The sequence below is a fragment of the Pleurodeles waltl genome, chromosome 4_1 (genome assembly GCF_031143425.1).
Source record: "Pleurodeles waltl isolate 20211129_DDA chromosome 4_1, aPleWal1.hap1.20221129, whole genome shotgun sequence".
Taxonomy (NCBI): domain Eukaryota; kingdom Metazoa; phylum Chordata; class Amphibia; order Caudata; family Salamandridae; genus Pleurodeles; species Pleurodeles waltl.
This window is the reverse complement of record NC_090442.1, coordinates 73,800,348-73,828,111: the sequence shown is the minus strand read 5'-3', so window position 1 is coordinate 73,828,111 and position 27,764 is coordinate 73,800,348. Positions and strand designations below refer to the sequence as shown.

General features: G+C 47.7%; 1 protein-coding gene across 1 annotated transcript in view; it reads right to left on the bottom strand.

Moving 5' to 3' along the window:
* The window catches only part of IPO13 (importin 13), a 370,551-nt gene that overhangs the window by 234,696 nt on the left and 108,091 nt on the right, over window positions 1-27,764 (bottom strand). Inside the window, exon 2 of the mRNA XM_069227822.1 lies at window positions 5,024-5,760. Within this exon, the coding sequence (XP_069083923.1) occupies window positions 5,024-5,760 (737 nt within the window). The remainder of the gene's footprint in view (window positions 1-5,023; window positions 5,761-27,764) is intronic.

Sequence of the window (27,764 nt, the reverse complement as noted above, 5' to 3'; positions counted from 1 at the left end):
ATTTTCCATATATATTTATTAACAATCCATTCTGGGGACATGTCACCATAAAAAGCAAGTTCCAATAAAGTCTTTCAGGCCCCTTGTTCTAGATCTCTGGCCTAGTTACTAAAAGGACTGTTATGTTAAACAGCAACATCACCTGCTTCCTAAATTCTCAAGGGACTGTTCTCCCTTTAAACTCATCCCCTACTCATAACCTTGCATAATTCCCTCTCAAAAGCGAGCAAAAGCAACTTGTTCTGAGCGTCCCTTCCAACCACATCAGGTTCCATTCTGTATGTACCACTGCTCTTAAGCCTTCAGCCTAAGGAATGTCATGCTGCTGTAGTTACCCCACACCTCAAAATCCCAGAGGCTCCAGAAGAGCATTTACAGGACAGGAAGGAAAAATTGTCTCCATCATGCAGAAGCCTTCAATGGGCTATGTGATGCCTTCCTGGGAAGGACTGGGAAGTCAAGCATTTTGTATGTATTGTACACTGCTTTCCTCTGTTTTTAAAAATTATAAAAGAATAAAAAAAACTTCTGAAATCAAAGAGATCCCAGAAGGGCCGATGCATCAGGGCTGCAGCAATTTAGTCGTGCCAAAATTTGCACCACCACAAGAGACAGTCTCACTAGAAAAGGAGGTATATGGGGAAGCTTCCCAGGGGAACTCGGACTGCGATTATGATGCAAGCAAGCCTTAATGCCACAGGGCAGGTGAGGGCCAGCAGGATGATAGGACAACTTTGGACAAACAGGGTCCTAAGAAAATACATCATTCTCATTCCAGAGAGTGGGTACCTGCCAAGAGGTTAGCCCAGTATGTGTCAGGCTGTCTAGGAAAATCGCTGGACAAGGTCATCTGCAGTCATCGAAAGGCAGAATGCTCACACCCTATTCAGGAGGGCCAGGTAGTGCAAACTCTGGAAGTAGTTGGCCCAATGACCACGTTCCTGGCAAAATTAGTCAAGGACATGCAAAAGGGGATAGACCATTCACGGCACACCTGCCCAGATGAATGTTTGGACATGTTTTACACAGAGAGAGAGAGAGAGAGAGAGAGAGAGAGAGAGAGAGAGAGAGAGAGAGAGAGAGAGAGAGAGAGAGAGAGAGAGAGAGAGAGAGAGAGACAGACACAAGGAAGGTTCCAGCCCCCATAATACCTCCCAAAATCAAACGCCATATACACAAATGATATGGGGGGGAAATCTAGTGAACGAACCGACAGAGCCTGTTCAACTTGTGATAAGATCACTCTTTTCCGTGATCTAGTTAGAAATGAAGTATGATTGTGATAGCCGTGTCTTGGGGACCTATTAGAGGGGTTCTTCCTTACGGAATAGGTGATCTCACACATTATAGTGTCATATTTCATCATTTGACCACCTATCTCCACCCAGGTAGGATAATACCACCTGGGCGGACTCAACCTCGTGGTTAAATGAGCCCTGAGGGAGTGCTGTAATTCTTGTCAACTTTCACCTCCCTGGATAAAAGTGCAGGCATCCATCAAAAAGATTTTTTGTTGGGCAAAGATTTTTTTGGGGGCTGGATAAGGCAGGAGCTTCTCCTACCAAAGCCCCTTAGCAAAGAAAAGTGTCAAAATGGGGCTGAGGCAATACCAAGGACACTTCAACAATTACTTTCTCTTGAGAGGAGCAAGATGGGGCTATGGATGCAGAACACCCTACAGAGGAGCTACTAATACATCAATTGGACAATCTGTTAAGTCTTAAACATTCTTCCCCCCAAAACATAGGAGAAACCTAGTGAAACCTGCCCTCAGGTGGCAGGAGGTGTCAAGTGAAGCACGATTTCTCCAGTCGGTTAGGGTCTTCCAAACAGAGCTCTATAGCTCACCGAAGCAATGGAGGAAATTGTTTCCTATTGTTTCAGCACAGGAGAAACTACTAATAAACCAAGACGTGGCTGCCTTAAAAGCGAAAGGGGTCATAAGTTGTACAGCTCTTCATCTTAGAGGCTCAGCGAGCAACAACTTCCTAATGGAGAAGAAAGGAAAGGTATAAATGTCAGAGAACTCAGCAAGAGGCTGATGTACCACCACGTTAAGATTGACAGTATCCATCTTCTTAGGGATAGTCTTAGACTCAGGATCTGTTGGTGCATCTTGATCTGAAGGATGCCTACTTGGTAATTTCCAATTTCCACCCACATTACAAGTCCCCCCCCAATTCAGCTGGCGGTCCCAAGTCTAAGAGTTGATGGCCTTTCCGTTTGGCCTATGTCAGGCACCTTGATGCTTTGCGAAAGTGCTCAGGCTGGCAGCGGGGTGTCTATAGGCCAAGGGGAGAAGACCACTTGCCTACCTGGATGGCATCCTACTGATGAATCAAGGTCCAAACTAACTTCAACACCATCTGCTATTTGCAGTCTCTCTGCTACAGGAAATAGGGTTTGTAGTCAACGAGGAACAGTTTGTGTTTGATCTGGTGGAGACAATACTGTGACTTCCACATAAGAAGGTAGTTTGCATCCACAAGGATCTGAGGAGATCACGGACAAAGGTTAGGAAACAGTTGGCATGACTCTTAGGTCTGCTTACATCACACATTCAAGCCATCTTCCAGCTGCCTGCTCCATTACAAAGCCCTCCAGAGATTGAAGGCATTGCACCTAAGGAGGGAACTGACTTGTTCAGAAGCCATGGATATTACAAAGCAAGCCAGGAAGGAGACCAGTTATGACTGGATCATATAGAGGCATTTTATGGGGGAATAATCTTTGAGCCGACCCTGGATCTGACTGAGTCAGACAGTAGCAGACTAGGGTGTGGGGGGCAGATGCAGAGTATTGTCTACAGGAGGAAATTAGTCTAAAGAAGAATGAAAAATAGCATATAAACTGCCTGGATTGCTTGCAGGCTCTTTAATGGTCAGGTACATGACCAAGGATTGGATGGTGTGCTGTGTTCTGCTGAAGAGAAACAACTTTTCAGAGGTACGGTACATAAATCCTTTAGATGGGAACAGACAAAAAGCACTGAAAAAGACGACCAAGGCACATTTGTCTGGAAAACCAAATGGCAGTAACAGTGGAGCACCTTCCTTGTCTCAGAGCGAGGTGGCAGATAAGCATTCCAGACAGCTCCAGGATTCCAGCATGTGAAAGTGGAAACCAGAAATCTTGCTGACATTTATGCTAAGATGGGGGCCGATGCGAAACAGACTTCCTTGCATGCTGGATGGATTACCAGCTCCCAAGATATATCAGATGGAGGCCAGATCTAGGGGCAGAAGCAGTTATTTAGGAGTGGAGGATATGCTGCAACAATGATTTTCCATCATGTGGTATAATGACATTGGTGACATCTCAAGTTTGCAGGTCTGGTTTTCATCACCCCATTTTTCAGTGGAGATCTCAAGTGAGGTTTCCAGTTCTGAACTTTTTTGGATTGTCCAACTTTCTTCTCCACATTTAGAACCTTTTGACGAGTCCTCTAATGCTCAGTCACTAATCACTGATGGCAACAACTTTCCACCTCCTGGCATGGAAGATTACAGGGATCACTGGGTTCTACCAGGCCTCTTGGACCAAACATCACAGTTCATCAGGAAGGTATAGGCATGCTGCATGGTAAAAAAATTCAGATGTGCATGGTGAAGATGGACTATTTGACGTTTGGAACTGGGTATGGACCCTGGTGAGTCCAACTTTTTCTATACACCCAACTTTAAACACTTATTTATGTTTCAAAACAATGTGAAAACACTCAGAGTAAACTCAGTCTTGGTGCACAGAGGCTGATAAGAATTTAAGAACACGGCGAATAATAAACAAAACAGTGGTGACATTGTGGCTGCCAGAATAATTCTACCACATTACCTACAGCAGCATTCTTAAGTGACAGAGGAGGCTGAGAATACACCCCTATTTATAGAGCCTTCCTACAGACAGCAATTAATCTGCAGCAGGAACACAATCAGGACATGAAGATGCAGTTCACAAAGCGCAGCTATACAAGTCCATTTGTTCATTAAAGTAGTCCACAGTTACTTCTAGATGTGCTGGGGAAAGGCCTATAGTCAAAGTTACTCTGCCCACCAGTAGGGAAAAGACTAACAGACCTCTACTCAAAGCTACTCCGCCCATCACTAAAGGTTAGACTTACAGACCTCTAGTCAAAGTTACTCTGCCCACCAAAAAAGGAAAGACTTACACGCCTCTACTCAGAGCTACTCTACCCACCAGTAAAGACTTACAGGCCTCTACTTAAAGCTACTCTGCCCACCACTAAAGGCAAAAAGTACAGACCTCTAGTCAAATTTGCTCTACCCAACAGTAATGGAAAATATTACAGGACCCTATTCAAAGCTACTCAGCCCCCAGTAAAGGAAAGACTTACAGGGCCCTGGTCAATGCTACTCTGCCAACAGTAAAGGAAAGACTTACAGATCTCTACTCAAAGCTACTTCGCCCACCAGTAAAGGAAAGACTTAAAGGCCTGTAGTCAAATCTACTCCCCCCAAAAGTTAAATGTAACAGACCTCTAGTCACAGTTACTCTGCCACCAGTAAAGACTTACAGACCTTTAATCAAAGCTACCCTGCCCACCAGTGAAGGAAAGATTTACAGGACTCTAGTCAAAGCTACTCAGTCCTCCAGTAAAGGCAAGACTTAACATTCAAGAGGTGCTCCTCAAGCACAATTAATACATGGACTCTATGCAAACCTAAATCCCAGAGCTAGCACCCGCTTCAAACTACTACTAGAAACAAGCAGATGCCTAAACAAAAATATGGTCCAGGCAGTGGCCTCCCAAGAATAACTGGCTGCTGAAAGCAAGACAAAAACTAGACTAGAAAACTACTAGATGTGGACAATTTTAATAACTTAATTTTTGTGATGACCCTCAATATTTCCTAACAATAAACAGATCAGTCAGTGTCCACAGCAAAAGAACAAGCCTTGACACATAGATGTTTCTGGCTTAGACAATTTTACATAAAGCACACAATATGTCAACACAACCCAAGGAGGAGGGCGACACTGAAGAAATAAAAGTGAGTGTGCCTACCTCTGGGCATCAGGCTGGGAGATGGTGTTGACTATGGCCTCCACAGAGGTGTCAAAGAGCTCAGGGTCCCGCAAGGATGCAAAGGCCACCTCCATGATGCTCTCGCAGTCGATGAGGGGTATCTCCAGCTGCACCCAGCTGGAGAAGCACTTGAGAACCTTCTGTTTGATGTACCCAGGCGAGTCCTGCTGCTGCAGCAGCTGCTGAAGAAGAGGGAAGACGCAACCACACTCCTGTGCCAGGGCGCTGCGCACCTGCCCCTTCCTGTACTGGGGCAGGCGGCTGGTCTGGAACTCCTCGGGCAGCACGGTCAACAGTTCCAAGAGTGCCAGGCAACGCGCCTGGCCATCAACATTGGAGTCTCCAGCCTGGAACATGCGCACCATGTCCGAAACCGCGCAGGGCCAGGCGTCAGGCATCATGCTCAGTGCCAGGGAGGCGAGTGCCACACACAGCCGAGTCAGAACAATCTTGGAGCCGCTGGCAAAGTGCGTGATCTGGCTAAAGAGCTGTGACTTGAGGCCCTCGTACTGGTCTGCAGGGATATCATTCCAGTAGCGGGAGATCTTTATATGGAGGGCACTGGCACCAAAGTACTGGATCTCGGGGACACGATCTGAGCTGAGCAGGAGCCAACTGAACTGCCATGCCTGCGGGGAGACCTGCGCCTGCATCAACCACTTCTGGGCCATGTTCTTGTTCTCGATGTTGGGGTCGTAGTACAGCTGATGCAGCGCCTAGAAGAACAGAAAGAGAAGGTTATGAGAGGCTCGCAGTGCACCCCACAACATCTAATTACACCATATAGAGAAGGCACGTGGGTTCAGAGAAGAACATGCGCAGTCACTGGATCTCATCGGGGAGGGTGTGCTACCAGACCACTGCAGTCCGAATGTTCTATGATAAGTATTGTGCGCTAAATATCTTTTACAAAAATATCACCCTACTGCAGTTAATGGAAAATGTAAACCCCATATCCTTTAAAACGATATTTAGTACAGAAGACTCATGTCAGATGATATTTCTGATTACGATATTCTAGCATACAACTGCATACACACATGATTTCAACCAATAGTGGTATCGGCTCGAGGACTGAAGCAGTCTCTATAGCAGAGGCATCTTTTGCTCACAGTTCTCGAGTGTCTGGTACAACACGTCGGTAATGTAATCATAAATGAAAGAGGTCTAGAGGCATAGCAACCACCCTTTCTCGGCTCACAGCTGGCCCATATTTTTGGCTGGTTCAGACAGAATGGCACCACCCATCTTCATGTCCAAACACCTGACATGGTCGGGTAGGAGGCTGGACCCAAACTATCTGCCCACAGACCTTGTTTGGAAGTTCCTTCCCATGTTTTCAGGGTGTTTATGTCGAGCACACACACAGGAGACTGGGACAAAAACTACGAACGACCCAGTGCTTTGAATGGGTCGGTACTGTCCGGTACTGAGTACCAGCACTTTTTATTTTGAAAGGGAGAGTACCGGCACTTCTCAATTAAAAGGTAACACCTTTAATTGGAGAGTACCGGCACTTCTCAGAAACACTTCTATTTTCCCATTTTAAGCACTGGAACTACCTCGGTAAAACCTTAGAGCGCATTAGAGCAGCCTGAACATTTGTTGCAAACCTCAGGACTTCTGAGAGATCCTCGGCTCGGTTTTTGGAAAAGTGCAGTGTCTTAGCTACAGACCAAAGGTTTGGCTGACAACCGGCCTCTACTTCTACCCAAATTAGAGCCTATCAGTGGTTAGCATGTTCTTATGGCCTCTATGTGCAGGTACATCAGCTCCCCAAAGGAGAGCAGAACCTACGTACTAGTCAAGGAGCTGCTTTTTGACCCACTTCCCTTTGCCCTTGCCCAAAGGCAAGCAGTTTTATATGGCGCCAACTTGGCCCAAGGACACTGGAGGGCTTTACATGAGCACCGGTTACATTACATAAGACCAGATTCATTTCTGTTTTGGCACTGGGAGGGTAAGTGATTTGCCCAGAATCACAGTATGCTGACCCAACACCGGGACTCGAGCCTGGGGCTAGATATACTTACATTAGGAATACCGATTTCCTAATTGCGACTCTCTCAGAATCACAATTAGGAAATTGGTATCCCTAATGTATGAAGCTCATTAGCGATTCCTAGAGGGTAGCAAATAGACGTAGCTCATGCATATTAATGAGGTAGGTCGCAATTTCTGACCCATTAGGAATTACATCCATCACATGGATGGTGGCCTGCTGAGGTCAGAAGACCACCATGTCTGAGATTGCTTATTAATAAAGTACTCTATTTTTATTTTTTTTAACATAGCCCATTTTCCTTTAAGGAAATGCACTTAAAAAGAAAAAATTAAAGTTTGCTGCTTCATTTTTTAAGAGTAGGCAGGGGTGCGTGGGACAACAGCCTGCTCTCAAAAATATTATTAATCACATTCTCAGAGGGGAAGGGGTCCCTCGGGGACATTTTCCGCTTTGAGAATGTGTCAACACCAGTTTTAAACAGTTACCGGAAATCTGGAAGTCAGTGGCAAAACAGTAATCCATAACATACCAATTCGGTATTTACAAGGGACGCCCTAAACACAATCCTTCCAAATACTGAAACACAAAACCAAAACACATTTTGTACATTAGAAAAAGCATTTTCCCAGTCGCAAACGGGCCGATGGGCTGATTGCGACTGGAAAATTGTACATCGGGCCCCTGGTTCCCCAGGTCCAAAGTGGAGAGCTCTGGCCGTAACAGTCCCTTTCGGTGCTCTCCTTCCTAGGCGGTGAAGTAGCGCTACCCAGAGCTACTCTCCGACTTACTAGAAGACACATCTTATTGCCAACTTCTGAGGTCCCTGTCTGCACACAATACACCCATCCACGACGGTCTCCATGCAGCGCTACATAGCGCTTACCACAGGCAGGGAAGGCAACGGGTCGCTAGACCAAGCACTCGCTTCAGTATTGCCTACATTATCTTCGTCAACCTTGTTTTTTCATCCATTTTTCAAAGTTTTAAACAGAAGACGAGCACAAAAAAAATAGAATCTGAAGCATAGCAACTTGAAAAACACACAACCAACGGGGTATTTAAATGACACGCATGCTCTTCGTCGGATGTTGAGAGAAGCCCGCTGGCAGAGAGCATGCTTTGGATTTCTGGCAGTGGTGGTTTTTCTTGGATTACAGAGCACAGATCCTGAGCCTCAAGTTCTTGAAACATTTATTTTCACCACTAATCGTCCCTTTATTTTCTTGCCTCATAGGTAAAAGGCTGTGACCGGCGCTGCAGCTCACAGGTCACTTGCTTGTGCCACCTAACGTTCCTTTGCGTCTTCAGCCCGGTGGAAATAAAAAATAAATACAACTAATACATTGGTTTATACAAACAACTGTCTTAAAAGTAACGTGAGTCAGTTACTTTCAGTGCATGTATGTACGCTCTAAGGCCCCTCGTCAATTTATACTGAAAATCCATCCAAATGAGAAACTGAAGCTACTGAAATGTCTGCATTCCCGGGGGTGTGAAAACAAATAAAACACCCAGAACCAAGGTGGCAGGTAGAGGGGACTTCCCACTCTTGGAACCCAGGAACAGCTCTGGATTGTGCAACGACTGTAGTCCGGGGATCTGCCAAGTTACTTCTACTTCTCGAGAAAGAACCAGATGTATTCTTCACACATTCCCACAAAAGTACTTGGGTACAATTTCGCAAAGGACAAGCGTTGAGCACCAGTTGCAAATCTCTTCATTTGAGCTCCCGGTCATAGGCATGAAAATCTGGTAGGTCCACCTCAAACTTCATTCTTACAAAGTCGATAAAACGTGTACTGTATAAACTGACAATAGTAACATTAATAATATTGTAGATAACAGGTTCACAGCAGCAAAGAAGACATTACAATAAGCTGTGTCTGGGTATGAAGACTCATTATCAGTATAATATACATATGTCTTGTTTAGGAGGGAGCTATTGACTTTGTTAATTTCTTTTAGTCATGCTGTACAGTAGCAAGGCTGAAAGTTAAAGGGAAAAAATATGAAATGGCCAGCGCTGACCACGGATGCAGTGACCCGCTTTCTTAATATGGGATTATTCTCCGTCTTCACAAAAAAAGTTGAATTATCTTACATCCAAGCTGAAGTTCCCCGTGTGCCCCTGCATGAAGACAAAAAGGCCACATAGAGCAGGGAAAGCAGCACCATCTACATCTTTAAAGCATCTTGAAACCCATGGCGTGACTTTGGGGGCTTTTTTTCTGGGAGGCCAAGCGGGCCAAGCAACGAAGGGGAAGAGGGTGGATGGGGCAAACAGCAACAGGGGAATGGTGGGGGTGGACTGAACAAGCAACAGCACAGGAGGATGGTGGTAGGCAGGGCAGCAACAATGGGGAGTGTAAGCAAAAGGGAAAAAGTACCTTTGAAAGTGGCGAACAGTGGAAGGACACTGGGTAATGGAGCAGCGCTTGGGCAATGGAGCAGCGCTTGGGCCACGCTCCAGGGCAACGACAAACACCTGAAAAGGAAGTGAAGCCAGCTCTCGTTGGCTAAAGAGAAGCAAAGAAATGAGAGTGATGATAAAGCCAACCGATGGTAAGCAATGGGTGGGCTCGAAGCCCCCCTGTAAGTAAACAAAATGTCCCACAGCGAACAGGGCCTGCGCGGTCTCAGGAGAGATTTAAAGTACAGTGACCAAGGGGGCAAACTGCCAACCTACTGAATGGCAGAAAAAACAACCAGCAGCGCTTCCAAGCATTTAGGGGCGATAGAGTGAAGGCAGGAGAGTGTTAAAGAAAGGGACGGGGATGTAATCAGCCTGAAGGGAAACTGCCTTTGTCACACAGCCATTCCCATGCAGTCTTTACCATCTAGGGCCTTTACTAAGCAGGTATTTTTTTAACTAATATATTTTTGTACGTTACTTTTAGGGGTTAGGGATAAATAGAGGGAAAGGGAGGTCAGGGTAACATGAGGACCCAGGGGTAGGTAGAAGTAAAAGGGGTAAGGTTGAACTTACAGTTCAGGGATGGCAAGAGGTAAAGTGAGGTAAGGGTGATTTTCGGGGTTAAGGTGGGATAAACTAAAGATGAAACAAACTTTTTGAAATCACTGCTTGTTTGAGGATGAACAAAACATCCTCTAAATTCTAAAAGAGGAAACCAACAAATATGTAAATGTGAAATAGCAGCAAGTGAAAGGCCAAAGGCTGACACACGCATACCCTCCCTGGTGTGGGCCACAACAATGGCCGACACCAAGGAGGGGTTTTAAAAATCCTCTGGTGCAAAGTACCGGAGGATTACTTTTTATTTAAAAACCCCTAGGGAGACACAGAAGAGTTTCCGTGTCTCCCGGCATATCCCCCTCCCAGCGAGGCGCGCTGATGTCACAGTTTGTTTTCTCCACCAGAGCAGGAAGCAGCAGGTAAGGCCTCACCACCTTCCAGGAAGGCCTCGTTAGAAAGGGGAGGTTCTCCCCTTTTAAACAAGACCTTCCTGAAAGTGTTTCCTGGTCACAGATCGCAGCCAAGAAACACCAATGGACACCAGGGATGTCATCGGGGGTGCGGCCCTCGTACTGATGGCGCTGGATGCAAAGTCGATACAGCCAACGTTTTGCCAGTCGAATACGTCCATCTCTTTTTGAATGTTGACTTCCTTCAGCAAATTGTGCAGTAGACAGATTTGTGTGCAGAAAAATTTCTGAGGGAGCATGGCGGCACTCTAGGGCTGTGTTCTAGTGCTTGCCAGTGGTCTCCCATTTCACTGGCAGAAATGAAGATGGTCTTGGGCTTTATGCTCAAAATGGGGTTGCAGCAGAAACCGACCTTGTAGTCCTGCACAACTACTTGCAGGGTTTGGGTAGCCTCCATCTCCGCACAGAGCCGCAAAAGGGAAGGGCCCAACCCGTATTGTGGAGACATCAAAACTCTCTATCGCAAATCAATCTGTTTTTGTAAGGTGGGCACCTGCGTTTATGGGGCAAACGTCCTCAACGACGACTCCGGAAGAACAATGGCATGAACAACACAAGCGTAACCACGCTTGCGGGAACAACGACTGCCTTTGTGTCTGCCTTAACCACGCATGTGCTGAACAACGCATATGCGTGGTTAAGGCAGAGAAAAAGGCAGAGTGGATCGGGAGAGGACGTGGTCAGATAAGTGGGGTTAGGGGTAGTTTTTAGGGGTGGGGCAGTTTTGGTTTTGCGGGCGGGGTATCAGTGTAGTTTGGTTTTTAGGGGCAGGGGTGGGGGGGTCAGGTAGTTTTGGGTTTTAAGGGTGGTGGATCGGGGTAGTTCTGTTTTTGGGGGTGGGGTAGTCCTGCTTTTAGGGGCAGGGAAATTTTGTTTTTGGGGGTGGGGGCGAGGTAGTTTTGTTTTTAGGGGTGGGGAAGGTCGGGGTAGCTTGCTTTTTAGGGGCGAGGTAGTTTTGTTGTGGAAGGTGGGGTAGTTTTCATTCTGTGGGTAAGCCGGAGTAGTTTTGTTTTTATGAGTGGGGGATGAGGGTAGTTTGGTTTTTAGGGGCAGGGGAGGGGGTCGGGGTAGTTTGGTTTTTAGGGACAGGGGTGGGGGTCGGGGTAGTTTTGTTTTTGGGGTGGGGGGTCGGGGTAGTTTTGATTTTAGGGGTGGGGGTCAGAGTAGTCTTTTAGGGGGTGAGTTGGGGGGCTTGGTTGTTTCAGGGTGGGTGGGGGGTGTCGGGGAATGTTTTAGGCAGAGGGTGGGTGGGGGGTGCTGGGGTACTTTTGTTTTAGGGGCAGGGGTGGGGTATTTTTAGTATTAGGAGTGGGGTACTTCTGGGGCTTAGGGCAGGTGGGGTGGCATGCTAGAACCACGCATGAGGTTCCCACACATGCCTTTACTAGGCATGCTTTTACAATGAGAAACCTGGTTGTTGTTCCGACCGCGCTGGTCAGGCATGCATGGTTATCACATCCGTTGTTCCATCATACATTCTGTTTTTGGTTCTGGGATCAGCAGCCAAATAGGGAAACCTACCAAACCCAGGCATTTCGAAAAACTAGACACCTGGGGGAGTCCACAGAGGTGCGGCTTGTGTGGATTACCCAAAGTTTTCTTAACCAGACTACCCTGCAAACGCGAAATGTTGAAAAAAAGCTCTATTTTTCATTGCATTTCTGGCATGCAAACTACAGGAATATGCAGGAATCCACGAAATTCCTAACACCCAGCATTTCCTCACCTGTCCTGATAAAAATGCGCTCATACTTGTATGCCTGTGCTTAGTGCCTGCATCAGGAATGGATCACCCCAGGGTCAACAGTAGCCCTCATGTAAAGGACTACCATTGACCGTTGTGTGATCCATTCCTGTCACAGGCACTAAGCCCAGGCACACCAGTGGGTAGCGTTTTTAACAGTACAAGTCAGGGAACGCTGGGTGGTAAGCAGTTTGTGGATCCTTGCATATTCCTGTAGTTTATGTCTCAGAAATGCAAGGAAAAATAGTGTTTTTATTCAAAAGTTTACATTTGCAAGGTATTCTGGGGAATAAAACTTTGGGGAATTCTCAAATGCGATACCTCCCTGGACTCCCCTTGAGGTCTACTTTTCAGAAATGTCTGGCTTTGATAGGTTTTACTAAATGGTTCCCGATCCCAGGACTAATTAGTACACTCACCTTAGTTATCATTATTGCCACAATAGGTTTTGGGACCCTCCCCGTCGCGTGTACTTGGCCTAGCCACACAAGTGAGGTAATATTTTTATTGGGGAATCTGGGGGAATGCTAGTTGGAAGGAAGTTTGTGGCTCCCCTCAGATTCTAGAACTTTCCATCACCGAAATGTGCAGAAAAAGTGTTTTTGTAAGCCAAAATTTGAGGTTTGCTAAGGACTCTGGGGGACCGAACCTGGTGAGAGCCACACAAGTCACCCCATTCTGGATTCTCCTAGGTGTTTAGTTTTTAAAAATGTATAGGTTTGCTAGGTTTCCCTATGTGCCAGCTGAGAAAGAGCACAAAATCCACAGCTAGGCACTTTGCAAAAAAACGGTCCGTTTTCACTGGAAAAATGTGATGTGTCCCTGTAGTGTTTTGGGGCATTTCCTGTTGCGGGCACTAGGCCTACCCACACGGGAGACTTGGAGGAACACAGAATAGAAGAGAAAGTGTTATTGCCAGTTGTCTTTCTCCACATTTGTGCCTTTCAAATACAAGACAGTGTGTAAAAAAGAAGTAATTTTGAGAAATGCACTGTAATTCACATGCTGGTATGGGTACCCCCGATTTCAGAGATGTGCAAACAACCACTAGTTCTAACCTCCATATCATGCACCCATTTCAGAAATACATAGGTTTCCTTGACATCTATTTTTCACTCTAGGTTTTACCAAATGAACTGCTGTATACCCCCTATACAATGAAAACCCATTGCAAGGTGCAGCTCATTTATTGGCTCAGAGTACCTTGGATTCTTGATGAATGTACAAGCCCTATATATCCCCGCAACCAGAAGGGTCCAGCAGACGTAACGGTATCTTGCTTTCAAAAATCTCCCATAGCTGGAAAAAGTCACAGAAGAAAACTAACATAAATGGCTGTTTTTTTCAACTCAATTTCCATATTTCTTTTTTGTTTCAACTGTTACTTTTATGTAGGCAAACCTTGAAGGATCCAAACACATGACCCCTTGCTGAATTCTGAATTTTGTCTACTTTTCAGAAGTGTTTAGCTGTCCAGGATACACCATTGGTTTCATATCCATTTCTGGCACTAACTGGAAGGAGGCTGAAAGCACAAAAATAATACAAATGGAGTATGTCCCAGTAAAACGCCAAAACTGTGTTGAAGAAATTGGTTTTCTGATTCAAGTCGGTCTGTTCCTCAAAGCTGGGAAGATGGTGCTTTTATCATTGCAAATCCTTCGTTGAACATATTTGCAGGGAAAAACAGATGCTTTCTTCTGCAGCACTTCTTTCCCATTTTTCCCCCCAAAACACATTTTACCTGTATTTTGGCTATTTACTCAGTCTCCTCCAGGGGAACCCACAATCTCTGGGTACCTTTAGAAACCCCAGGATGTAAATTTGCAATGGATAGCTTATGTGGACAAAAAGGTATGTGGCCTAAGCTTGAATTACTCCAAATAGCTAACAAAGGGCTCGGCACTGGGGGGGGGGGGGAGCGAGCCCAGAAGCTAAGGGGTTAAACAAAGGGAAAATTTTGACAGCTTCATCATTAATTAAAGCAATGGGCAGCCAAAATGTATGTTTCAGAAACTGGTCGCAAGTCACAAAGTTTTATTATTGGTAGTTGCTTGTGTCCAGCTCTTTGATATACCGGAAAGAGTGAGTTTCAACTCTGATGGTTTTTAAGCTGTCTTGCAAGCAAAAGCAAAAAAAAAAAAATCTCAATCCCAGCGCAAGCGGTGCAGAACACTACTAATAAAGAATTCCGTCAATACTTAGTCCATGCTCTAGGAAGAAAACAAACACAGAGACACAAAGTAAAGTCGACAGGAGCTGACCACCAATAAGCTCCCCAGTGAAAATAAGATTGACAATGAAACCAACTAATGGTAAATAATGGTCAGGCCAAAAGCCTCAAAGAGTTTAAAGAAATAACTAAATAGATCATCACAAGTGATAGCGCATGTGTGGTCTCAGGCAAAAATTAAATGAAGAGTAAGTGTCCTCGTGGCCACAGCTCCCGCCCTCAGAACTGAGGAACCAGGTTCGAATCGAGCCCTCGGCTCAACATCATGCGACTCTGGGCACGTCACACATCTCCCCCTGCCTTAGTAACCAGCTGCTTCTGTAAAGGCCTTGGGACATGTTTGCACTATAAAATAAAATAGTCACTTGAACAGACACAATCATGCTACAAGCAGGCATGTTGTTACACACTTTTGTATCCAATGCCATGACCAGGCGAGAACAGGTTACACTTGGACAACCGGTATTACAACGAAAAGATTATACTGTAGTGGTAAAATTCATGCCACATCACTTCATCTGCAGAAGTGGCCCTGCCTCTCCAGGTGACAGAGGTGGGGACCGTCTGACGACCCTTTTCAAACAATGTATACGCCCTGAGTCTTTCTTTTGGCCGCAGAGAGGGAAACAGCAACAGAACCCTTTACACTCAGTACTGAGATGTGCTCAGTGTCTGCCCGTATGACACCGGAGGGAAGAACTTTTAAAACTTGCAACCCAAAGAGATAATTATTAGAGGAAACCTCTGATGTTCTGAAAGGACAGGAGATATTTAATGAGACAAGAGACACAGGTTGGCTGAAAACCTATACATTGCTAGTCATCACTTTCAACCACTGTTCGGGTCATATGCCAGACTTGCATTGCTACATTTATTTTTGACCAGAGGGTCAGCAAGCCAACCTTCTCCAGAGCACTGTGAGCTGGTAGAAATGAGAACAAGACCCCACTGCATTTAGACAATATGGCACACATACTGGAGACTGGACCAACCTTTTAGGTGCTTTCACTAGATATAATGTCCAGGATATATAAGCAGCTGGATGCCTCGCCCTAGGGCTCTGCAGTCTTCCTGCTTCTGCCTGAACAGAAGGTACTTTCCCCATTTCTGCCCCGATATCTATTTTTTTAGTCTGGATGTCCAGACTTTGCAGTCATGTGACTTTGCTATAGCTTTTTTTTTTTTTTATGTAGAAGGGTTTTGGGGTGCACGTGACAGTCTGGGTGAAATTATTATATGTTTCTATTATGGTTTTTAGATTAATAACACTAATGTTTTTGGCCTCACATAAATGCTAGGGAGCTTTGAAGTTATGTTTCAGACAATTCTAATCTTTATAGATGTAACACGTTGGCGTGTTTGGTGTCACTATATTGATTATTCATGCTGAGATAGGTCTTCTTCAGGCGGTGAGTTTTGGTTTGGTGTGGTGTGGTGTGGTGTGGTGTACAGTCCGGCCACTGCTCTTCCTCAGGTGGTGCACCATTGGAAACACATGCTAGGCGCTATCTCTACCTTACATCCTCTAATAGTCCACTGCATTGTCTCAACCCTGACAGAACACCATTGGTCTTCATAGCCCCTAAACACCTCAAACAACGGGCTCAGTCTACACTTCAAACTATTGATTAAACTAATGTCGCGCCCACGACTAAAGCTGTACTCCTCACCTGCAACTCAATCACACCATTCTGCTCTCAGTTCATCAACATAAGGAAACCCCCATTGAGTCTGCTTAAATATAAAACAGAAATCAGAAATCATCAGGTTCAAAAGTCCCTACTACCAACTTAAATTTTTAAACAGGAAAAAACTGACCCACATTCAGACAGCAATCACGCCTTGCAGAATTACATTATCGAATCTTCTAATGGTATCGATAGTAAACACCAAAATCTCCCAGAACACAAATAAAATCTAGGGCCTGCCCTTTCAAGGCCAGAGTGCATCAAAGCCCTACTTGTTGGAGTCCCAAGGTTTTCCTTTTCTCCGGCAGCACCAGGTTCGACACGCTTTGCAGCCAACTCAGACTTCAATCTTTAGAACCCACCTCTTTCTACGAGGCACCCCTAGGTTGCTTGCTGGGGTCTACCTTCTCAGTGCATCAAGGATTTTACATTTAAAAAAAATATTATGTACAACCCCACCAACCTTTCCAAACTCTTCCAAAGGTTGGTCCTTAAGGGCACTGAAAGGTGTAACTAAGCTAGTAGGGTACAAGTAGTGTACAACTGAGTCAGTAAAAGGAAGGCAGTTCTAATGCATCCCCATTAGCTTAGATACAAAGTGTTCTCATGTCTCTCAGGGCTTGGTCTGAGCCAAACAAAGGAAAACATGAATTATCTCCGGTCCTCATAAAAGAAGGCTTTTAGTACACCTTCAGGCTCTGCATTTCCAATCTCGTGTGCACTATGTTACAACACTTCACTGATCTAGCTACCATCTTTGAAGCACATTGCAGTCTGTGATACTTTACTGGATTGAGGAGCGCCAACAGGAATAGTCCAGGACCATCCAGCACTTTCCGTGATGTGCATCTTCTAGAAGACAGCTTCTCTGACTACCCCGGGATCTGTTGATTAATGTCCCAAGATGGTGGTGGGGGAAACTGAGGCAGGGTTGTCAATTACTGATCAACGCCCTGACCTGGTGGTGGAAGAAGAGGGGTTGGGTTGTTAATGAGCAAATTACACCTCTGTGAAAGCACAAGACACCTGTGGGCACGTTAACAATGGCTCCCTGTTGGCAGGCAAACTATGACTACACCAGTGTATGGCCTGGACTCAGACTCATAGGAGAGGCAGCCTCTTGGGTCATCTCCGATTCAGCATTTTCCCATCTTCCACAGGCCTTTGAAAACCATCAATATACAAGACACCAATAAGGAAACAGCATGAGGAGGAGTGGTACTGGCATTAACCGCACAAATCTGGTAAACTGAAGTTGTGAAGATTTAGTTAAGTAAAATGATCACATAACTAGAAAGTATTGTAGCAAAAGTGTCTCATCAACTGCCACAAGATAGACATAATATGAGACACTGTGTTGGAAAAAGGATACCTAGCATTATGAAATCCATAACACACTAATACAATACAAAGCTGTACCTTTATAAGGCTATTTCTATACAAGCCATATGCTACACCATCTTTCCTTATATAATAGAATGACGAAAACAAAACTAACACAGATAGTAACACAGTGCTTTACCAGCCAAGCCCTGGTATCTCTTTGTAAGTGTGACTCTTGATTTGTCACGTGAGAAAGCTGCACAGCCACTCTGGGCACTGATAAAGAATCACCTTTCCACTTTGAGAGCTGTGAGAAACATCTAAAGACCCTGGTAAAGTAAATATGAAACTCTGCAGAATGTAGACTTGGCAAGTTGCAAGACAAGGACCCAGGATCCAAACACTTTTTTCTAATGAATTGCCACTGGCACTCTACATCCGAAATGAGTCATTACTACTATCAGGGCTTTTGTTACTACTTGTCACAGGTCTATCGCTAAAGACTGAATGTCTATGACCCCACACTAACCTATCTGAACCTTCTTGCGTTTTAGAGTGTTTTGAATTGCAAATACTTTGCGCATGTTCATCAGTAGTCCATACTGTATTTCTTTTATTCCATCAACCTTTTCCGGATTTTAACAAATACCCTTTTCAGACTCTGATTACTTGGACTAGTTTAGAAACGTCGGAGTCCCCTTTTGTAACTTTGTTAGGAGATTTTAATCAACCCCCCCACCACTTTAAATCCAGTGTTTAGAACTCCCTTTTGACTACCAAAGTAACGTCTAGAAGCTACTTACACAGAGCTCTTTCACTCGCAACAGTATCTGCAGAATCACAATGTTCTGTTTCTCTTCTTGCCCTTAACCTTCCTAGACATAGAGTAGCACTAGGATTCCTTCCTCTCTGTAGTTTGGAAGGGGGTTTACTAGTAGTGCTGTGTGGGGTAACAGTGTTTCTGCTTTAAGAAATCCTCCACAGAGAGCCCACTCACTAAGACTGTTAGAATACTCTCTTTCAAAAACCGATTAGTCCTCTCCACCAAGCCACTGGAGGAGGGACAGTACAGGGCAACCTGCAGTGTTCTATATCATCTTGACCCAAGAAATGTTGCAAGCAAAGTGAGTGCAATTATCTGTAACCAATTCTCTAGCTAACCCTTCAACAGAGAAGGCAGACTATTTGATCACGTTTAGTGTTGGCTGATTCAAACAAAGAATAACATATCCATTTTGAGTAACAATAATCGATCAAGACCATCAAATAAAATAGATTTGCTGGTTGATGGTTAAATAAACCAGCAATATTTAAAACAGCTTCATACCACATTGCAATCAAAGTAATTGTATTATGAAATCCAATAAAGGGTTTTTTCAGAAATTCAATGTCGGGTAAACAAATAACAGGCATGCCCTTCTGTAGGTGACTAAAAGGCAAATTAATTAATCCACTGTTCTGAAATCAAATCATTCACACCCAATTAATCAGAATGATGGTATTTAACTCATGTCATGATTACATAAGGATTATTCAGCATTAGAAAGCAAAGTAATAACTTTTAAAGCAATACAGGATTAAGTATCCAAAATAAATAAATGTCTATAATCTAAAAAAGTAATCCAAGGCAGCACAAAGAATTCAGAGTATCTAATCTCTGCTGAGGATATGTATGCAGAGTAATATCTAAGAGTGTAAGGTAATCTGTGTACCACGTTGTAATTTAAAGCATGCCAAAGTAATCAAATCAATTATGTTCTGTATTCTGATACAAGAGTAAGTAATCAGAGGGATACCCTTCTGTAAAGCAATGGAGCATGAACACAGCAGTCTCTAATTTCGAAGGAGGAAAGTAACTAGAGCACTGTCTTTGTTAGCTTGTGCATGGAAAGCCATTACAGTAAACTCCTTCTGAAATGTAATGTACATTAATGCAGCCAAAATACCCTCTTGTAATCCAGTACAGGGTAAAGACTGTTGAGCACTGTTCTGAAATCAAATAAATATGAACAAAAGGTTAGACATGTACTTTTACTGATAGTAAAAAACATATACATTTGTTTTTCACTACTGCAAGGCCTAACTCGCCCATAGAATAACACTGGGTTACCTTGTTACATTTAGTAAGTGCTAACTTTTAATTGTGAACAGGTATGAATGTTGAGTTTGGTGTCTAAAGAATTGTAATGTAATCCCTCTTTAATGGTAAAGTTTGATTTTAGGTCACAATTATGAAAATGCCCGTTTTAGAAAATTTACATTTTCTTGTTGTAAGCACTTGGTGCCTGCAACCTGCATCCTGGGTCACATGACTAGGTGCAGCTGGCATATGGTCTTTGTGTATTGGTCCCAACACCATCACTTGGTGAAGCAGAGTGGAAGAAATCTGCATGCTCACCCCCTTTATTGTAGATTCATCCCATAGTCAAGCCACATCAATTTGAAATCTCCTTCCAAGAGTACACAGGCAGGAGCAGCACCGGAACAGCTCCTGTGTGCCGTGGGCCAGGGCTCGACAGCATATGAGCAGCTCCCAACATGTAGAGAGGGGGCAGGGCTCCCACAGCACCTAGACAGCTCCTCTTATATACAGAGGAACAGGGCCCGGCAGCACCTGGACAGCTCAACGCATGTACAGACAAACAGGGCTTCAACAGCTCCTGGACAGCTACTGCGTGCAGAGGGCCAGGGTTCGACAGCATCTGAACAACTCCCCCACGTGTACAGAGGGTCAGGGCTCTGGCAGCATCTGGACAACTCTCTGCATGTACAGGAGCAGGGCTCCGGCAGCACCTAGACAGCTGCCTATATGTACAGAGGGCAGGGCTCCGGCAGCACCTGGACAGCTCCCTGCATGTACAGAGGGCAGGGCTCCGGCAGCACCTGGACAGCTCCCTGCATGTACAGAGGGCAGGGCTCCGGCAGCACCTGGGCAGCTCCCTGCATGTACAGAGGGCAGGGCTCCAGCAGCATCTGGGCAGCTCCTCTAATGTACAGAGGAGCTGTGCTCCAGCAGCTCCTGTACAGAGGAGCAAGTCAGACAGTGATGGAGGCAGGGCTCAGAGGCAGCTCCCTGTGTGTACAGAAGAGCAGGGCTCCAGCAGCAACTGGACAGCACCCTGCATGTACACAGGGCAGGGCATTAACAGCTCCTCTCATGTACAGAAGAGAGGGCTCCGGCAGCACCTAGACGGCTCCATGCAAGTAAAGAGAAGCAGAGCATCCACAGCACCTGGACAGCTCCCTACAAGTACAGAGGAGTAGGGCTCCAACAGCTCCTGGGCAGCTCCCTGCGTGTACAGAGAAGCAGGGCTCGAACAGCCCCTGGACAGTTCCCTGAAGAGCAGGGCTCTGGCAGCCCTTGGAAAGCTCCCTGTGTGTACAGACAAGCAAGACTCCAGCAGCTCCTGGACAGCTTCCTGCATTTACAGAGAAGCAGAGCTCCAGCAGCATCTGGACAGCTCCTCTAATGTACAGAGGAGCTGTGCTCCAGCAGCTCCTGTACAGAGGAGCAAGTCAGACAGTGATGGAGGCAGGGCTCAGAGGCAGCTCCCTGTGTGTACAGAAGAGCAGGGCTCCACCAGCTCCTGGACAGCTCCCTGTGTGTACCAACAAGCAGGACTCCAGCTTCTCCTGGACAGCACCATGCATGTAAAGAGAGGCAGGGCTCAGGCAGCACCTGGACAGCTAACTGTGTGTACAGGCAAGCCGGACTTCAGCAGCTACTGGACAGCTCCCTGCATGTACAGAGGAGCAGCGCTCCAGCAGCACCTGGACAGCTCCCTGCATGTACAGAGGAGCAGAGCTCCAGCAGCACCTAGACAGCTCCCCTTATGTACAGAGGAGCCAGGCTCAAGCAGTTCCTGCACAGGTCCCTCCACATACAGAGGAACAGGGCTCAGGCAGCTCCCTGCATGTAGGGCTCCAGAATCTCCCTCCTTGTACAGAGGAGCAGGGCTCCAACAGCTCCTGGACAGCTCCCTGCGTGTACAGACGGGCAGTGCTCCAACAGCTCCTCGACAGCTTCCTCCGTGAAGAGTGGAGAAGGGCTCCAACAGCTCCTGGACAGCTTCCTGCGTGTACAGAGCAGGGCTACAACAGCTCCTGGACAGTTCCCTGCATGTACAGAGGAGCAGGGCACCGTCAGTACCAGGACAGCTCCCTGCGTGTACAAACAAGCATGACTCCATGATGGCGGCAGGGCTCACAGACAGCACAGCTCCCCATGATGGCGGCAGGGCTCACAGACAGCACAGCTCCCCATGATGGCGGCAGGGCTCACAGACAGCACAGCTCCCTGTTGGACTTTTTGCCTTATGCAGGGTCATCCCCAGTCTTTTTGCCTCCTTCCTCCTGGTTTTTCTGACCTCTCGCTGTTGGCTCTAGGACTCTGAGCCCTTTATCACTGCTGACCAGTGCTAAAGTGCAGGTGCTCTCCCATCTAAAGTTGGTATGATTGGCTTATACCTAATTGGCATATTTAATTTACCTATAAGTCCCTTGTACAGTGGTATTTCTATACCCAGGGCCTGTAAATTAAATACTAATGGGCCTGCAGCGATGCTTGCGCCACCCACTGAAGTAGACTTTCAAACCTGTCTCAGGCCTGCTAGCGCAGGGCCTGTGTGCACAGTTTTCTGCCACAGGGACCTGGCATCTAAACTTACTTGCCAGGCCCAGAACTCCCCTTTTACTACATGTAAGTCACCCCTAAGGTACGCCCAAGCTAGCCCTATGGGCAGGGTGCCATGTATGTAGAAAGGCAGGACATGTGACAAGTTGCGTGGCCTGTCCTGGTAGTGACAAACAGCCTAACTTGGTGTCTCACTGCTGTGAGTGCTGCCTTCTCGTAGGATTGCATTAGAAATGGCCTGCCTTATGTGTAAAGGGTATTGTCTGATTTATGTGGGGTAGCGTAGGCATGTTTGGTATGGTTGTGATGGTGATAATAAATGCTGCTTACTGGTGTGGGTGTATTTTTTATTACTATCACAGAAATGCCACTTCTAGAAAGTGCGCATTTATCTGTGCTTATGACTCTGGTGTTTTGCAGCTTGACTCCAATCCACGTCTGGGCAGAGTGACAGTTGGGCTTTGTGCATACTTTTCAGACAGCCTGCACACAGGGAGGGTGGAGGTGTCACAGAGGTGCATCTGCATATTGTAAAGCCTTCCTGGGCTGAGAGAAGGGAGAGGCGGGGCACACCTGCATTTGTAAAGGCTGTGCTCTGGCCTCACACAATAGGGTTGTTAACCCCCCACTGATGTTTGGAGCCTGTGCTGAAAGGAGAGAGGGGGCACTCCCAGAACCAGTTGTAACTGGCTGGAACCCCCTCTCCCTACCATTGTAAAACACTGTAAGAACTGACTAGAAGTACAGGGGAATTTTCCCCACAATTTGGAGACTCTTGGAATCATCTTGGAACTGGACACCAAAGGCTGAAAGGACTCACCAGGAACCGCCATGGACTTCTGCTGCTGTGCTGACCTGTGACCTGCCTGGTCACTGTGAAGGACTTGCCACTTGCTGCCTTTCCCTTGTGCAGGCCTGTAGCTGGGCCCTCCACCTGAGGACCTTGTATTAAGATTCTGCTCCCCAGGGGCAGGGTGCTGTGGCCCCTGACCCCTGCATCCATTTCTTCACGAGGGGTGCTTCTCCGTGGTTGCGGCTGCCATAGCGCTGATTGCACCGCGCTTATGGAGCCTTGGGAGCTCGTAGGCTCCTTGCTGCATTGTGCCCCTTTAAATAAGATCACCGCAGCGGCCCGGGAAGCTGGAAGAACACTCGCGCCCGCATCGGGTGCAGGCGAGTGTCTGCTCGGGCCCCAGGAGGGGTCTGATCTTCTTGTGGCTTCCCGGCAGGACCAGGGGAAGGCGCGGGGAGTGCCCCCTTCCCCCTGGCCTCTGCGTTAGGAGCAGGACGCTCCTTTTCTGCTGTTAGGTAAAATGGGCATTATTGTGCCCCCCCCCCCTTGGTGGAAGGGCCAGTGGAGGCCTGGGGGGGCCCCCCAGAGATCGCGGGTCCCGGGAGGGGCCTGTCATTAAACCGGAGGGGGTGCATGGTGCCCCCCTCCTACCCTAAGTTGTTTTTGCTGGCTTTGGCCCCCCTCGTGAGGTCCGGTTGAGGCCCTGGGGGGCCCCCAGTAATCACAGTCCCCGGAGGGGCCTGTCTATAAAAGAGAGGAGGTGCATGTCGCCCTCCTCCGACCCCAGAGTATAAGGGAGGCCCCCATTTTGCGCATAGGAGCGCTGGGGGCCCCATTGTTCGCCTTCTAGGCACTGGAGGCGCCTTCATTCAACCAGGTACTGTTTAAAGGACCAATATAGTTGCAATCCATAGTTCTTTCTACAGACTTTTGTTTGATTCATTTATATATTACCTACCTGCGTTTGATGTTTTTACATATGTGTATGCAAATGTTCCTTTTATGGACATGCTGGCTAATATGTTTTTTCTAACTTGCCATATGTTTTCTAATGTTCCTACTATGGGCATTTTATGATATTCTTATGACAAGTGCTGTGATGTAATGTGTTTTCCTGACTACTGCTTATGTTGCAGAATACTGAGTAACCTGTGTGTTATGTGTGACTACTGCTAGGTTGGAGAGTAACTAATGTGTAACGTTCTGACAACTGCTAAGGTAGCAGGATAGTACTGATATGTGATGTTTGGTCTGATAATTGCCTTGTGTACAATACAGTATATTTTCATATAATCTGGTGTTGTGTTTCCTTTGTGGTGGGGATATTGCGTCACATGTGTTGTGTGTGTTGTGCAAACGCTTTACACATTGCCTCCGGGTTAAGCCTGACTGCTCGTGCCAAGCTACCAAGGGGGTGAGCAGGGGTTATCTTGGACGTGTAACTCCCTTGCCCTGACTAGAGTGGGTAAGTTCTGCCTGGCTGAGGTGCATACCCTAGCCAACAAGAAACCCCATTTCTAACACTCCCCATGATGGAGGCAGGACTCATAGACAGCACAGCTCCCCATGATGGAGGCAGAGCTCACAGACATCATAGCTCCCCATGATGGAGGCAGAGCTCACAGACATCATAGCTCCCCATGATGGAGGCAGGGCTCCCAGACACCACAGCTCCCATGATGGAGGCAGGGCTCACAGACATCATAGCTCTCCATGATGGAGGCAGGGCTCCCAGACACCACAGCTCCCATGATGGAGGCAGGGCTCACAGACACCACAGCTCCCCGTGGTGGAGGCAGGGCTCACAGACACAATTGCTCCATATAATGTGAATAGGGCTCCCAGACACCACAGCTCCCTGTGATGAAGGCGGGCTCACAGACACAATTGCTCCATATGATGTGAGACTAGGGCTCCCAGACATCACAGCTCCCTTTGATGGAGGCGGGCTCACAGACACAATTACTCCATATGATGTGAATAGGGCTCCCAGACACCACAGCTCCCTGTGATGGAGGCGGGCTCACAGACACCACAGCTCCCCATAATAGAGGCAGGGCTGAGACCACAGCTCCCCATAATGGAGGCAGGGCTGAGACCACAGCTCCCCATAATGGAGGCAGGGCTGTGATCACAGCTCCCCGTGATGGAGGTGGGCTCACAGACACCACAGCTTCCAGTGATGAAGGAAGGGTTCAGAGACACCACAGCTCCCCGTGATGGAGGCAGGGCTCACAGACACCACAACTCCCCGTGATGGAGGCTGGGCTCACAGACACCACAACTTCCCGTGTTGGAGGCTGGGCTCACAGACACCACAACTCCCCGTATTGGAGGCTGGGCTCACAGACACCACAACTCCCCGTGTTGGAGGCTGGGCTCACAGACACCATAGCTCCCCATGATGGAGGCAGAGCTCACAGACACCATAGCTCCCCATGATGGAGGCAGGGCTCCCAGACACCATAGCTCCCCATGATGGAGGCAGGGCTCACAGACCCCACATCTCCCCGTGGTGGAGGCAGGGCTCACAGACCCCACATCTCCCCGTGGTGGAGGCAGGGCTCACAGACACAACTGCTCCATATAATGTGAATAGGCCTCCCAGACACCACAGCTCCCTGTGATGGAGGCGGGCTCACAGACACAATTGCTCCATATGATGTGAGACTAGGGCTCCCAGACACCACAGCTCCCTTTGATGGAGGCGGGCTCACAGACACAATTAATCCATATGATGTGAATAGGGCTTCCAGACACCACAGCTCCCTGTGATGGAGGCGGGCTCACAGACACCACAGCTCCCCATAATAGAGGCAGGGCTGAGACCACAGCTCCCCGTGATGGAGGCAGGGCTCACAGACACCACAGCTCCCCATAATGGAGGCAGGGCTGAGATCACAGCTCCCCGTGATGGAGGCAGGGCTCACAGACACCACAGCTTCCAGTGATGAAGGAAGGGTTCAGAGACACCACAGCTCCCCGTGATGGAGGCAGGGCTCACAGACACCACAACTCCCCGTGATGGAGGCAGGGCTCACAGACACCACAACTCCCCGTGATGGAGGCTGGGCTCACAGACACCACAGCTCCCCGTGTTGGAGGCTGGGCTCACAGACAGCACAGCTCCCCATGATGGAGGCAGGGCTCCCAGACACCACAGCTCCCATGATGGAGGCAGGGCTCACAGACACCACATCTCCCCGTGGTGGAGGCAGGGCTCACAGACACAATTGCTCCATATGATGTGAATAGGGCTCCCAGAAACCACAGCTCCCTGTGATGGAGGCGGGCTCACAGACACAATTACTCCATATGATGTGAATAGGGCTCACAGACACCACAGCTCCCCATAATGGAGGCAAGGCTGAGACCACAGCTCCCCGTGATGGAGGCAGGGCTCACAGACCACAACTCCCCGTGATGGAGGCTGGGCTCACAGACACCACAACTCCCCGTGTTGGAGGCTGGGCTCACAGACAGCACAGCTCCCCATGATGGAGGCAGGACTCACAGACAGCACAGCTCCCCATGATGGAGGCAGGACTCACGGACACCACAGCTTCCAGTGATGGAGGCAGGGCACAGAGACACCACAGCTCCCCGTGATGGAGGCAGGGCTCACAGACCCCACAGCTCCCCGTGATGGAGGCAGGGCTCACAGACCCCACAGCTCCCCGTGATGGAGGCAGGACTCACAGACCACAACTCCCCGTGATGGAGGCAGGGCTCACAGACCCCACAGCTCCCCGTGATGGGGGTAGGGTCTCAAATAAGCACAGGTTCCTGTGCAGTGACTAGGGATCCCAAATAGCACAGGGCTCCGAGACAGCACTATCCCCGTGCTGTGGATAGGAGTCCCAGCCAACATAGCCCGAGCAGCGGCCGAGGAGGCTCCCGATGAAGACAGCTCTCCAAACTGTGGACAAAGCTCCTAGTCAGCACAGCGCTACAACATGTGGGCAGGCTTCCCGTCCAGCACCTGGACAGCTCTCGGTGCTGTACAGTGCTGACGGGACAGATTTCACTTGCCACCTGGACAGCTCCCTTTACTTGCAGTGATTAGGCCTACTAGTCAGCAGCGCTGTCCTGTGCCAGTCTTAGCTAGGGTCCCTGTTCAGTACAAGGGCAGCTCTCTGTGTTGCACATTGACGAATGGAACAATTTCTCCCTTAACCTTGACGGGTCGCTGTGCCGTGTATAGCGCTCTAGGTTAGCACAGTTCTTCATACTGTGGATAGTGCCGTGGTCAGTACAGTTCTCCTGTGTTGTGCAGAGGGCTCGGGTCAGCACAGCTCTCCATGTTGTGGATAGGGTTCATTGGCAGCACCGCTTTTGAGGATGTGGAGAGGGCTCAGAGACAACACAGCTCACTATGCTGCGGATAGGGTCCCAGACTAGGACAGCACAGCTCTCCTGGTGTGGACAGGGCTCCCACGCAGCACAGTTCTCCGTGCCTCAGATAGAGCCCCAGGTCAGCACAGTTCTGTATGTTTCAGATAGTGCTCCTGGTCACCACAGAACTGTGCTCTGGATAGGGCTCCTGGTCCGCACGGAACTATGCTGTGGACAGGGGTCTGGTCAGTACCTGGGCAGATCTCCAAGCTGTGGACACAGCTCTGTGCTATGAGTAGACCCCCTGGTCTGCACAACTCTGTGCTGTGGCTAGGGCTCCAGGACAGCGCATTCTCTATGTGGCACCAGGGCTCCCAGTTAGCACCTAGCTCTACCATACAGTGGATACTTCTCCAGGACAGCACTGCTCGCTATAGTATGAATAGTGTACCGTTCAGCACAGCTCTCCTGTGCTGTGCATAAGGTTCCGTTCAGCACACCTCTCTGGGTCAGCAGAGCTCA